At 55.4% G+C, this 13,479-nt stretch overlaps 1 protein-coding gene across 1 annotated transcript; it reads left to right on the top strand.

Annotated features, from left to right (window-relative positions):
• The first annotated feature begins 2,503 nt into the window (after nt 1-2,503).
• On the top strand, nt 2,504-12,363 carry TRIM47 (tripartite motif containing 47). The gene is made up of 6 exons (XM_038157440.1): nt 2,504-3,266; nt 4,975-5,070; nt 5,599-5,829; nt 6,377-6,572; nt 7,243-7,317; nt 8,671-12,363. Exons 1-6 carry the CDS (start codon nt 2,535-2,537, stop codon nt 9,294-9,296), a joined length of 1,956 nt encoding a protein of 651 aa, XP_038013368.1. The 5' UTR covers nt 2,504-2,534; the 3' UTR covers nt 9,297-12,363.
• Nucleotides 12,364-13,479: the final 1,116 nt, after the last annotated feature.

Here is a 13,479-nt window from a genome sequence, read left to right as displayed (position 1 = left end):
GCAATTCACGGACCGTCCACGTTCTGGGGAGTCCGTCCCCGCCCGCAGGTCCCGGTCACCAGGGCAGCCCCCGGGCCGAGCCCAAGGCGAAGGGCGCGGGGAAAGGCCGGTACCTCTCCGGGGAAACGAAAGGTGTCCGAGCGCGGGCAAGCGGCGCCGGCCCCGCGCCCCGGTGGGGTCCGGCGGGGGTCCCGGGGGTCCGCCGCACTCCGCGAAGGCCGATCGGAGCAGCACACACGTCAGGTCACCAGATGTCACTCTTGCTCCGGGAATGACACAGGAACAGGCGAGAGGCAGTGTTGGAGAAAGAGCAGAGAAGGCTTTATTCAAGAGAACCGCGCGGTTTTTATAGAGTGATACCATACATTCTATTTGGCTAGCTGACAAAAACACCTTCCTCATACACCGTCCTTGAGAAGAACAGAAAGACGAAGTAGAAAAACACCACCTGCAGATTGTTTATACTTAACAATTGATCACATTCTTACAACTCTCTGAAGACTCTCACAAGCCGCTGTGAGAAACGCTTGCCGTTTCTCTCTCTCTGTCCCATGGCATCCACAGGTCCCCCTTTTTTGTTTAAAGATGGAGGCAGTGTTTGTAGTCCTCTGCGGGGCCCCTTGCAGAAAGGAGAACAAACACGGCTCCAGAGTCCCTCCATCAGATGCCGATTGAAATGGCCAGAGAGATTGATTTAAATGGCACAGAAGAAAATCTAAAGTTTTCATTGATGTTTTTCCAAGAGCAAGACTGCAGGTCCAATGTCTCCTCCCGCTCCTGTGGGAGTGCTGGTGAGGATTAACAGGGTGAAACTGGGCACTGGGTTCAAAAGTGCTGGGGATGTGAATGCCTGGGGAATGAATCACATCATTTTTTCCTTCGGGGACAAAAAGCTTAAAAGGTTCAATCCTCTTCTTCAAGAACAGATATGATTTGTCTTGTGTTTCCTGCTTCACTCAACACCTCCCTGCTCCTTGCAGCCCTGTCCTTGGGTGAGGCCTTGGGCCAGCATGCACCTGGGAACTTATCCAAGTCAAAAAATTGTCTGTGTATCCTGCACAGAAGGGGTCCAGAGATCTCATGAGGCATATCTTCACTCTAAAAGCACTTCGGGGCCTCCCAGCCCTCCGGTGCCTGCCAGTTCCTGCCAGACCCCAGAGGAAAAGGGGACAGTGGCTGAGCCAGGACCTGGGCACTGCAGCCCTTTTTGGCTGTGGAGGGGGCTGTAGGTGTAGGTCTGTCGGAATCCAGAACATCCCTCTGGGTGTCCTGGATGGCTAGAGCTGCTGGCAGGGGGCTCTGAGACCCTGGCATGCAGCCAAAGACACACGTGGGGTTTTGATCTTAGCCCATGGAGCAAATTACTAACTCTGTATGAAGAATTACAAGCCACACACACACAAGTTTAGATAGCATAGTAAAGATAATCACGAAGTAAAAGAAAAGATTTTTAAGTGCTATACAGAGGGGTTTTAAGCCTTGTACGCAGGGGTCCAAGTTTTGTACATGGGGGTAAGGAGTTCTAAGATGGAGGGATCTGGGTGTGCCCTGTCCTCTTTCTTTCTCCTTCCCAGCCTCCATGTCTTTGGTGATGTTGGCACTCACAGATTGGTTTAGAGTAGAAAGTCACCATTCAATATAGATAGTAGGTATTGGGGAAAAAGCATAAACATGTAGTACGTAATATATGATATAAAAGATAGCACCAGCCCCTGGGAGGGCAGTGTGCCTTTGTCTGAGCTGCTGAACGGGCCACAGCAGCTCAGGAGAAGAATCTTTTAGATAACTAACAATAAACTACCTTGAGAACAGACAACAGAAGACTACTGAGTCTTTCTTCGAAGGCACAAGTTAGAAGAGAGACTTCTCCATCTTTTGGGGTCACCACAATCTGGGGGTGAAACCCCACATAGGTCCATGGACACGAGGGCTTCCAGGAAAGCACCTGCACCTATGCACTGGGGGGGCTCAGGACCTTCCATGTGGCCCAGGGTGGGGAGCACCTGGGGAGCAGTGGAGTAGCAGCAGGTCCTAGAGGGGGAAGGAATGCTCAAGGAGAGCAGCAGGCCCTTGGGAGAGGGACTGGAATAGGCTGGCAACAGCTTCCCTGAATGAATTCGGGGAAGGTCAGCAGCTTCCCTTGGGAGCAATAGAACGCTGGGGAGGGCCCAGATCCCGGTGGGGCAGATCCTTTAGGAGGTGGCGGACCCTGGGTGGGGGACAGCACATCCTCGGCAGGGTGACATCTCCCCGGGGCTGATCTCCCTGAGGGCAGCCCATGCCAGGGAGAGGGACCAGATGGGAGCAGATCCCATTTGGGGTGAGGCCCTTTCCAGGGCGGCGGGTGCCTGGGACCAGGTGCCGGGCTCGATGCTGTGGGTCAGCGCCGCGGGGACACAGCACCCCCGCCGGCACCGCGGGGAGCGGAGCCCCGGCTGCGGTCGCGGGGAGGCGGAGCGGGCGGGCGGGGCGCGGCTGCCGCCCGCCTCCGCCGGGGCTGGGACCGGGGCCGGGGCCGGTCGGGGCGTTCAGGGATGGATGCTGCGCCCGGGAGCGCCCCGTCGTCCTCCGCCGCGGCGTTGCGGCTGGCGCTGGCGGCTCCGGGGCTGCCCGAGGGTCCCCTCGGCTGCCCCATCTGCCTGGACGTGCTGCGGGACCCGGTGACGGTGCCGTGCGGACACAACTTCTGCCAGGGCTGCTTGCAGGCGCTCCGCCAGCAGCCAGGCCCCCCCGACGGCGGCGGGGCGGGCGGGGCCGCCCGCTGCCCGCTGTGCCAGGAGCCCGTCCCCGCGGCCCTGCGCCTCTGCAAGAACCGCGCCCTGTGCGAGCTCCTGCCGCTGCTGGCGGCCGCCACCGGCGGCTCGTCCCCGACGTCCTCGGCCGCCGCGTCCCCGACGTCCCCGGCCGCCGCGTCCCCGATGGCGCCGGGAGCCGAGGAGGAGGATGCTGCGGGGGAGGAAGGAGCGGTGGTGCTGTGCGATGTGTGCCCGCCGGGGTCCCGCGTGGCGGCCGAGCGGTCGTGCCTGGTGTGCCTGGCGTCCTTCTGCGGGGCGCACCTGGAGCCGCACCGGCGCGCCCCGGCTTTCCGCGCACACCGGCTGGTGGCCCCGCTGCGCCGGCTGGAGGAGGGGCTGTGCCCCCGCCACCTGCAGCCCCTGGACGGCTTCTGCCGCACCGAGCAGAGCTGCGTCTGCTCCCGCTGCCGCGCCCACGAGCATCGCGCTCACGACGTGGTGCCCCTCGAGCAGGAGCGAGAGCACAAGCAGGTGCGTGGGGTGGGAGGGGCGCGGAGCTCCCCACGCGGGTGGGACCCTGGTGTGCGGGTGTCGTGGGTGCTGTGAGGCGCCCCATCCCTCGGAGGGGTTCATCCTGCACCCACGTGCCCACGGAGAGCCCAGTCCCCCGGTGGGGTGTGTGCAGGTGCAGCCCTGGTGGGATGCCGTGTGGTGGGGAGTTGCTGTACTCTCACTCCTCGGGGAATTCCACCCCAACATATGGACAGGGTGCTGCGCCATCAGGGAACCCCTGGGATGGGGACAGCGTGGGCAGACGAGGACGGGAATCGGGGCAGAGCCGCTGCCGGGCATCCCGTGGCGAGTCTTCCCGCTGCGGAGCCGAACTGGCAGTACCGTGGGTGTAGGGCTGGGACGAGGCTGCCCGGGACACCCCACAGCGGCCACCCCCGCGGTCCTGGGGCACCCGCCCTCCCCGTCTCGTTCCCACAGCTCCGTCAAGGCGGTTTTTCGCCCGCGCTGGCAGCCGGCCCGGCCGCCGCTCCCGCTCCCCCAGCCTTTCGTATCCTGCCGTTTTGGCAGCTGGGGTTTTTCCATCACTCCCATTCCCAGATGTGACTGAGTCACCTCCTAAATTCACACCCACGAGCCTTCCCAGGAGCCGGGGCTCCGGTCCCAAATTGGTGCTGCCTTCCTGGGCGCTGCTGCCTTGAACGTGTGGGGCCTCTGTGGGGCTGCAGGCAGATGGGAACCCGTGAGGCTCTCGGTGTGGCGGCATCTCGCACGGCCATGAGGCATTTGGAGACCTTGGGAGAGTTTGCCTTCTGCAAGGAGGAGCCCAGCCCCAAGCAGCAGCCCCAAGCCAGCTCCCTCTCCTGATGGGCTGCTAGGATTGCGGGAAAACCCTTTCGTCGGCGTTGTTAGTCATGAGGTGCCTTAAAATAGAAAGTGTGTGTAATCCCCGCCCCGAGGAGCTGTCAGACCTCAGCAGGCGCTGCTAAATGTCGCCGGCAGGACCTCTGTGCCTGCCCTCGGCCACCGCCCTCGCGCTGCGGGCTGGGATGGATGGATGCACGGGGAAAGCACCTGTAGCTGCTCCCGGGAACAAGCACTGCAGGCAGCAGGGCCAGGGGGCTCAGCATCAGCAGGGAGCTGTCTGGCTGGGGAGTGCCCTCCTGGCTCCCGAGGGACCCGTCCTCGTGATGGGCAATGGCTGAGCCAACAATAGCGTCTCAGGAAACGCCGTGTTCGGAAGGTGCTTCCTTTGCAGCCCGTGCTCCGGAGCTGGTTTGCTTTGCTCCTAAACAGAAACCTCCAGGGGACTCTGCTGAGTGTCAGAGTGCTCGAAGCTTGCCTTTCAGCTTCTGAACTAAACCCAGGTGGATTTTTCCCAGCCCTGGGTACTGGCTAAGAGCACTCTTAGCTGCAAACACTGCCTGATGGATTTGCTTTCAGATTCCTATTTTGTTTGGTTTCCGCTGGGACCAGGGTGGGGAATGTGGAGCTGGACATGACCCTTTCATTTTCCAGCTGAGTGAGAAGGGATGTTTGCAGGTTGGATGTTCCAGGGAAGGAAAACAGGAAAAGAACTCATGATTCTCCTTGCATTCTTCACCCCAAGCCTGGTAGCGAGGTCATGGTCAGAGAGGGTCTGTGGATCAAGCTTAGGGAGAGGCTGAATGCCCTGTGGCTCCCACTGGGACTGGGGGTAAAGCTCAGTGTTTGTCCTTCATGTCTGCAGGCCCAACAAGCCAAATTCCTCAGCGATGTGGAGAATGAGCTGCAGGAGCTGGCAGTCACCATCACCCAGGCCAAGAAGATGGTGGAGCTCATTAAGGTGACTCTGCAATGCCTTTGCTCTGTTAGTACAGCTCTGCTGGGCTGGGGGTGGAGGAGAAGGGGCTGTGAGATTTTGGGGTGCATGGGGTGCTCACAGGAGCACCATGAAATGATGGCAGAGAGTGGCAGAGATCCCTGAGGATTCTTTCTCCTCATCTCTGCTAACACTCATGGCATCTCTGGTTGCTTCAGTTTTTAAATGGAAGAAGGAACAGGGCAAGGGCCATGCCAGGGTGTCCTCTGGCTCTTGCACCTTCTCTCCCCAGGCTCATGGCGGGGTGTCCCCTTTGGCCCTTGTGCAAACACTTTCCTGCTTGGGACACCAAGTGTGGTGCAGCAGTCAGTGCCAGTGCCCAGCCAGGTCCCTTGAGAGCTGCAGTGTGAAGTGATCTGAGTTCTTGGGTGAAGGAGATGGTGGAGTGTCAGGGGATTCCAGGGAGCTGAGAACTGGGTGCTGGGCAGGGCACAAGCGTGGCCCTCCTGCACCCTCACCTGTGGGTCCTGACCCGTCTCTCCCTGCACGCAGGGTGCTGCCACAAAGGAGAGGGAAAGGGTCGAGAAGCTCTTTGCAGAGGCCTCTGAGGTGCTGGCAGCCTTCCAGAAGGAGGTGATGGGATTCATCGAGGACGGGGAGCGCTCCATGCTGGGGGAGGCCGAGGCTGATCTCCGCTGGAAGGAGCAGAGACGAGCCAAGCTGGCACAGTGCAAGCAAAGCCTGGAGAACGTCCCCAGCACCGACACCATCTACTTCCTCCAGGTGAGATGGGGCAAGAAGGAGCTGACAATGTTGTATTTTGGGCTTTTGTCCTATTTCCCATGGAACTGGGGCCCAGAACCCTGGGATGTGCAGGCTGCTGAGTCTCACTCCTGCTGGCACAGTCCTCTCCCCTCTCCCAGGGGGACCAGGCAGCCACCCCCACCCCTGTCCTGTCTGTGACTCAGGACAGGCTGATGTGCTGCCCAGAGCGGGTACCTGGGTGTGGGGGAGAGCAAGAGTTTGGGGTGCCCCACTGCCTCCTGCAGCATCCTCCCCCCTCCCTGACAGCCCAGCAAGAGGAGACATTTTAGAGAGGAGATGCTGCTCCATGCCAGGTGGGCATGGTCTGAGTCCGTGTTAGAAAGGCAGTGAAGAGAAGGTGCCAGGAACACGTGGCTGGGAAAGAGCTCTCCTCCCTTATGCTGTCCTTGGGCCAAGTCCTGAGAGCTGCCAGATCCCAAATCCTCCAGGGCCGGGTGGGGTCCTGGAACAAGAGACAACTTTGGCTTGTTTGAAACCTCCTGAAACTCCGTCTTTTTTGGCTCAGGAATTTCAGGCCTTGAAAGCAGCCATGGAAGAAAACCTCTCTCCACCTTTGAGCTTCCAGAAAGAGCTGAACTTCACCAAATGCACCCAAGCTGTGGGTGCCATGAAGGATGTGCTGTCCACTGCCTGCAAAAACCAGTGGAACCACTTGCAGGGGAAAGGAACTGATGGATTGAATTGCCAGGAGATGGAGGAAGGTTTGTGTTCACCCAGCCCCTCTGCCTGGATGGTTCCCCGTCCCTTTCTCTCTTCCCTGCATGGCTGGGAGGTGGCTGCATGGCCCCTGTGAGCGCTGGCCCCTGTCCTTCCAGCCCTGGAAGCTGCTCAGCACGGGTTCCCTGCACGTTGCACAATCCCTGTCTGGGCTTACGCCTCTTTGAGGTTTTGTGAATTTTTCCACGGAGACTGGAGAGGCAACAAACAGCCTGGGAGTTAGGCAGGGCCCTGTGGCAGGGGGCAAGTGGCCAAAGTGGCCTCCTGTGAAAGGGGACTCTTCTTCTCAGGACAGACAGACCTCCTCACGGGGCAGACTGTGGGCTCCCAAACATGCCAGGGTTAGAGAGCTGATGTGGCAGCTCTCTCCCATGCTCTCTCATTTAACCTGAGCTCTCTCCTTTCTCATTTTCTGGGATGCCCATGGGAACTGCAGCTGGTTCTTTGCCCTGCTGCCCACCTGCCTGGAGTGACAAAAGTGGCGTCTGTCCTTTCCTGTGTGGGAACCACTGGGGATGTGCAGGGGGACTGGGGATGCTGGCTGGGGCTGTGGCAGCTGGGTGCCATCAGGGCCGGGGACAATGCTCCAGTAGCCCCGTTGGTGGTGGTTTGGTTCCTTTGCTGATGGAAACCCTTCTGTCCCTGTCTCTGCAGCGCTGGCCGAATCCCGATTTCCAGACAAGTCAAACAACCCTGCCTGCCTGGAGAGCCGTGATTATTTCCTGAAATGTAAGTGGGGTGTGGGAACCCAGGATACTGAGAGTTTTGGGCTTTCTGTGCTGAAAGGCATACAGTTCCCTCAAGAGAACACTACATTTCACCTGAGGCTGTGGAGAAAGGCTTCCAAAATTAAATAATAGAACTGGGATTATGGGTGTGTAGTTTGAATAGAAGTGTGCAACATCACGTAATAGAAAACTTAGAGTTTAAGGTTTTAGAATATAGTAGTGTATATAAAGCTAAGATGGAGGTTTTAAGGCAGTGACTAGTCCTTCTTCACCTTCTTCTTCATGGGTTTAGGTGGTATTTTATTTATTTTGGTGGGGAACTTCTGCTTTGGGTAGTTGCTAAGGCCCATCTTCCCTTTCCTCTCTCCTTCCCGCCTGCCCGGCGCTGATCCAGCGGCTGTGGGAGCGCTGCCACCAGCAGAGGAAATTCTGCTTGGCTAACAGGGAGGCCTCCTGGCTTTCCTGACAACAGTCAGAGCCTGGTTAGCTGATGGTTTTTTTCCCTTGTCTGTGGTTCCGCTGGCCCAGCTGCCCCAGGGGCACTGCAGGCGTCCTGTGTAATTCCTGCTGCTTTCCAGCCCTTGGAAAATTGGATCCTCTTTAAATTAGATCAGAGTTTGTGTGTTGTATTTGTCTGCCTTGTTTGCTGCAGGACCCTGGGCTGGTGAGGGTTGTCAGCAGCAGCAGAATGACAGGGATCACGCAGTGGTGGAGCAGAGTGGGGCAGGAGAGGCTGAGGCTGGAGGGTGCCAGTCTGGGCTTGAGCTCCCACACCCCACCTGTGTGTCCCCAGCCTTACAGGGGATATGGGGTCACCTGCTGATGTGTCCTTAGGGGACAAGATCTGCCTCAGTGGCACAGAGCAGCAAAACCTGGGCTCAAGGAGGGTGAGCTCTTCTGCTGTCAGACTGGGACATGCCATGGTTCAGACTGCCATGCAGTTGATGTGATCCATGCCCAGAGCTGTTCCCTGGAAGAACTTCTTTGGGCATCCCCTCTGTTTGGGATCTGTCAGTGGCTCTCACATGGCCCATGGCCACACTTGCTGGGGGCTGCCTGTTTGTACCTATGGCATTCCTGGCTGTCCTCTCTTCTTGGGGTCATGGTTGAGCTCATCAAGCAGCCCCTCAGCCCTCTCCTCTGCCCAGTTACCTGTATTCATCCTGCTTATGGGAGTATCAGCTCTTTCAGCCTTTCATCCTCATTGGCTGAAATTTGCCATGGGACTTAAAAGCAAGGGGACAGAGTGATGGGAAAGGTCAGAAAGGATCATGTTCATCATCAAAGGCTGGGGCAGGGAGGATTTTCTTGCATTTCCCTCCGCATGCTCACTTCTCCCTCTTGCCCCACACAGTTGCCTTCATCATCGACCTGGACAGTGACACAGCTGACAAATTCATCCAGCTGTTCGGCACCAAGGGGGCCAAACGGGTGCTGTGCCCCATCCCCTACCCAGAGAGCCCCACCCGCTTCATCAACTGCGAGCAGGTGCTGGGTTTGAACCTCATGAACAGGGGCAACTACTACTGGGAGGTGGAGCTGATCGACGGCTGGGTCAGCATCGGGGTCATCGCCGAGGACTTCGACCCGCGGGAAGCCTACAACCACGGCCGCCTGGGCAGGAACGACAGGTCCTGCTGCCTGCAGTGGAACGGCCAGAACTACGTGGCCTGGTTTGGGGGCTTTGAGTGCGCCATCCAGCAGCCCTTCTTCCACACCATCGGCGTCTTCCTGGAGTATTCGGAGAAGGCTTTAACCTTCTACGGAGTCAAGGACTCCAAAATGACCTGCCTGCAGCAGCTCAAGGTCTCCCCTTATGCCAAGGGGAAAGTTGACCCGTTCCAGAACAAGATCAACCGCCAGTTTGCCTCTCTTTTCTCGTGCAAGCTGAAGCCAGCCTTCTTCCTGGAGAGCGTGGATGCCCACCTGCAGATCGGGCCGCTGAAGAGGGATTGTGTGTCGGTGCTGAAGCGCCGGTGACTGCCCGGGGAGAGGGGCACGCACAGACCCACAGAAGTCTCTCCTGCAGGTTATTCAGGTTATTGCCACCTCTCCTTGGTAGCTCTGTCTGTCTCTGTGGCAGCCCTCCCTCCTCTCTGCACTGTTGGGGACCCAGGGTTGGATGGAGGCTCTGATGGGCAGGGCTGGGGGCCAGGACGGGGCTGGATCCGAGTGCCAGCTCTGCCCCTGAGTGAGCTTGGGCCAGTCCCCGTGCTGCTCCCTGCCCCTCAGCTTCCCTTTGTGGACATCAGGGACTGCGACAGCCTTTCTTGGTAAAGTGTGCTGCTCAGAAGTGCCACATGGATTTGGAGCTGTGCCTTGGCCACCTGCCCAGTCCCTCTGCTTCACCTCTGCTCGCTCTGCCCCAGTGACTTGTGCAGATGCTTTGTGCCTTATCTCAGGCTCTGTTGCTGATGCTTTTTTAAGTGCTGCCTCATTGACACCCTCTGCATGCTCCTCACGAAGTGCCTTTGATGGAGCAAGCCCTGTGTAGACCAGGTGCACCCCCAAGGCAGACGTGGTCACTTCCCATCACCTCTGTGCCCTGGCATGGGCGAGATGGCGCTGCAGGGAGAGGGATGTGGAGGAGCCTGGCTGGGTGCTGGGGTGATGCTGGGGCAGTGCAGCACCTCTCCTTGCAGGGCTGCCCACCCATTAGTGCTGCAAATGTGAAACAAGGATCTCTGCCCGGACGGGAAAGGGAGAAACCTCCTGCCGAGAAGCAGCACCACTGTTCCCACCTGGAGCTGGGGAAGGGAGGAGCACAAACCAAGTTTTGAGGATGTGCTTTAAGTAAACAGATTCTTTGGAATTCTTAGCAATTCTCAGCAAGGCTTTACAGCCAAATTTTCCCCCATGTTTTTGATGGCACTACTGTTCTGGGGGATTTTAGTACTGTTAAACGACCAGCTCTTCAAGAACCCTGGGCACACTTGAGCTGAAAATCTGCCCCTTAGCTTAGAAATTTTTAGTGACAGAGGTGCTGTGAATATGGCTCAGAGATAAATGGTCTGGTTTAGTGTTCTAGGACAGCTGTGAGTGCCTCAGTAAAGGTGCAGCATCAGTCAGCCACTAAATGACCCTTTGGACTCTGGGAATAAGTAACAATTAACAAAAACTACTCTCAGGCGAGAGGGAACACTGTTCCCTTCAGGAAAGGTGGAAACTCGAGGATGAGAAACAAAACTGCCAGTTCACATGTCCTAAGGGAGTTTTTTCAGAAGGAAAACACAGAAATACTGCCTGTGAGGGAGGCACAGAGCAGCCCCTGTCTCAGCACAGCGTGCCTTTCCACAAGTTTATTTTTTCTGGGGTCATTTTGCTACCTACCTCCCAAAGCTTGCTTTACAGAACCGTGGTGCTGTGTAATGTACACCTGGAGAGAAAATACAGAGGGTCAGGTTCTTCACTGGCATGAGTGAGTCAGGGATGATGCAACAACCTGCAGGAATAATAAACAGCCCATTCAGCTAAATATATGAGATTTTTTTTTTTTCCCAAAGGATAAGCTGGAAATCATAGTGCTATATTCAAGTGGAGCCAAGGGGAAAATGTGAATGTGAAGAAAAGGCAGGCACAAAGCTGGGAGGTTTGAAGTTAAAGCCACGTTTACATGCTGAGGCTCAAAGAAACCTTTACTGTGACTCCTTTGCCATCGCTGCCAGTTTCTGCTGGTGCAGAAAGAGCTGCCAGTGCCTTGAAAATTAGGATATTTTAGTGGATGAAAGGTCTGAATGCAGCCACCCCTTCCCTGGGGCAAGGCTGGTGAGTCAGTTTGGGAAGGGGCTTGCTGGGATCTGTCTGCAAATTCTTCCTCTTCCTCCTCCTCCCCTGCATGAGGTTACTCCTAAACTGCTGCGAGCAGTGGGAAAAGGAACAGTGGGGCTTCCAGAATGAAATCTTCAGCTGAAATCTTGGCCTTTCCTGGCTGGTGGGAATGCTGCCCAGACTTCTGTCCGGATGGGAATTCATTCCCTGCCTCCTGAGCTCCAAACCCTCTTTGTTTGGCTGGCGCCAGCGGCCCCTGCAGAGCTCAGCCCTTGCACGAGATGTCAGCGGTGACACAGAGCAGGCTGCTCTGTGCACAGGGGCAGAACGTGGTCCCAGGAGCTCCTGATGGAATGAGAAAGGCAGAGCTGTGCCACAGCCCGTGCACGGTCACATCCTGGCAGGACAAGGCAGGGAAGGAACCTTCATCTCTGCAGGAAGAGATCTCCCACGTGGGCCCACGTCTGCGCCCTAAATCTCATTTATTCAGGCTAAACTCCCACAGTTTGCAGCGAGGAGTTTTGCCAGAGTAAACACAGCAGATCTGGGTCTTTGCTGTTTGGTTTCACCGTAGGTGGATTGATTGCTCCAAGGGGAAACCCACGCTGGAGCCACTCATCCCACCCTCCTCCACTTTCCCAACGCACAGACGCAAACCTCTGACCTCCTTCAGGGCTTGGGAGGCCCAGAGGGATCCTCTCTTTCCACCCTGCCACCACCTGGGAGCAGCTCAAGAGGCCTCTGGGTGTCTGGGTATGGTGTGGGGTTGTGCTGCTGCTTTGGGGGGATCCATGGATGCAGCTCCATGGAGCATCCGGGGGGCTCCTGTGGATGTGCCACAGCTGGGAGGTGCTGCCCAAGCCTCTCCAGCTGCTTGCTTTTATCCTGAAAAACCCTCCTGCTTTAGGGATGGTTTCCAATAGGAGCAAGCCCCTCAGGAGCTGGGTCAGAGTTTGCTCTGTGCTGCCAGGAGTTTGTAAACTGGAGCGATCGGGGAGTGTGCACTGTGCCAGCTCTGGATCCCTGCTTTTGCTGTAAACAAAGGGTTAAATGCAGGGCGAGATGAGCTGAGATGGATCGATAGCACTTGGCAGTTTAAACAGCCTTTCCTTGTTCCCTTGGGTTATTTCTGCTGTCACAGAGTGTTCCTCTTTTTAATTAGGATTTTTTAAATACAGTAACTGTAGGCTGTTTTACAGTGCGTGAAAAAACTGTAACAGAATAATGTAATGGTGTTAGAGACTATGATTTGACCATTAAATATGATACAGTCATTGCCCTGGGTTGTCTTTCCTTTAAATACCAAACCATTTGACTTGTCCCATTATCTCATGTTTACTTTTCTGTGTCCTGTACATCTGGCATAAAATAACACAGATTTTATTTTCCAAGTGTGTCCAAGGGAATTCTTCCACATTCACATTTTTATTGCAAAAGGAGTGGAAGAACCTTAAAATCCAGTAATAATTGTCAGCCTTGGGCAATTCAAAACAATGAATTGTCTCAGTTCTCTCTGCTATGTCTGTCCTCATTCTACAAATAAAAAATATTATCAGATTAGGTATTTTTTCCTTAGTATTTTTAAGTTTTAGAGAATAACTTTCCAAGGTTTTCTGTGTGATGAGGAGGTTTAGACCTTCACACACACGCTGACAATTACAGCAGCATCTTTTTAAAGTGAAGTCTGTTTTTCTTAATCCCAAATGTCAATTGGAGTTAGGATAAAAATGTTATTTGGTGAGCCTTAGTCCATGTGAGGTGCCAATGCTCCATCTGGGCGTTTCAGTGGAAGCCGAGTGGATTCTGCTCCTGACTTTAATAGGAGAAGAATCAGAACTGTTTGTTATGGCTGTTTCTTAAAAGGGAAACTTACTGCTTATTGAAAAAGCGGATATGAAAAGCACAAACTTGTTCTTTTCCTGCCAAGAAACCATACAGATTATGTCACTGCATTTATTTAAATCTGGTTTCCATTATGTCGTTTTTGTGCTTTCCCCCCCACCCATGTCTGGTTCTCAGACAGGACTGGGCTGCAAATCCAGGGAATAGCTCCGATCCATCTAAAAATATATAATACAGGACAATGCATGCTCTTATTTGTATATTATTAATATACACCTGTCAGTTACTCATCTGAGGGAGCTCTTCAAACAGTTTTGCAGGGTTCTTATTTTTAATGAAGTTATGCAATCCTTAATTTTTTTAAATTCCTCTTGCTTGCACACCTGGAGGTGAGAGTTTAGACCCTTCCTGCAGATGTCACAGCTATTTTCTTGCTCCCAGATTCCTGACAGAGAGACACAGACACGGTCCTGGCTTGTTTACAAGGCAACCAGTTAGTCCTTCTAGTTTAACACACTTCAATATAAAGGTAATTTTTCGGGTGTGCTCGACT

Source organism: Motacilla alba, chromosome 18 (assembly GCF_015832195.1).
Source record: "Motacilla alba alba isolate MOTALB_02 chromosome 18, Motacilla_alba_V1.0_pri, whole genome shotgun sequence".
Taxonomy (NCBI): domain Eukaryota; kingdom Metazoa; phylum Chordata; class Aves; order Passeriformes; family Motacillidae; genus Motacilla; species Motacilla alba.
This window is presented reverse-complemented; position numbering and strand designations above follow the sequence as displayed.

Coding starts and splice junctions, on each gene's coding strand:
- TRIM47 (XM_038157440.1), top strand. CDS start 2,535: ATGGATGCTGCGCCCGGGAGCGCCCCGTCGTCCTCCGCCGCGGCGTTG. Junction 5,071..5,598: donor AGATGGTGGAGCTCATTAAG/GTGACTCTGCAA, acceptor CCCTGCACGCAG/GGTGCTGCCACAAAGGAGAG. Junction 6,573..7,242: donor TTGCCAGGAGATGGAGGAAG/GTTTGTGTTCAC, acceptor CTGTCTCTGCAG/CGCTGGCCGAATCCCGATTT.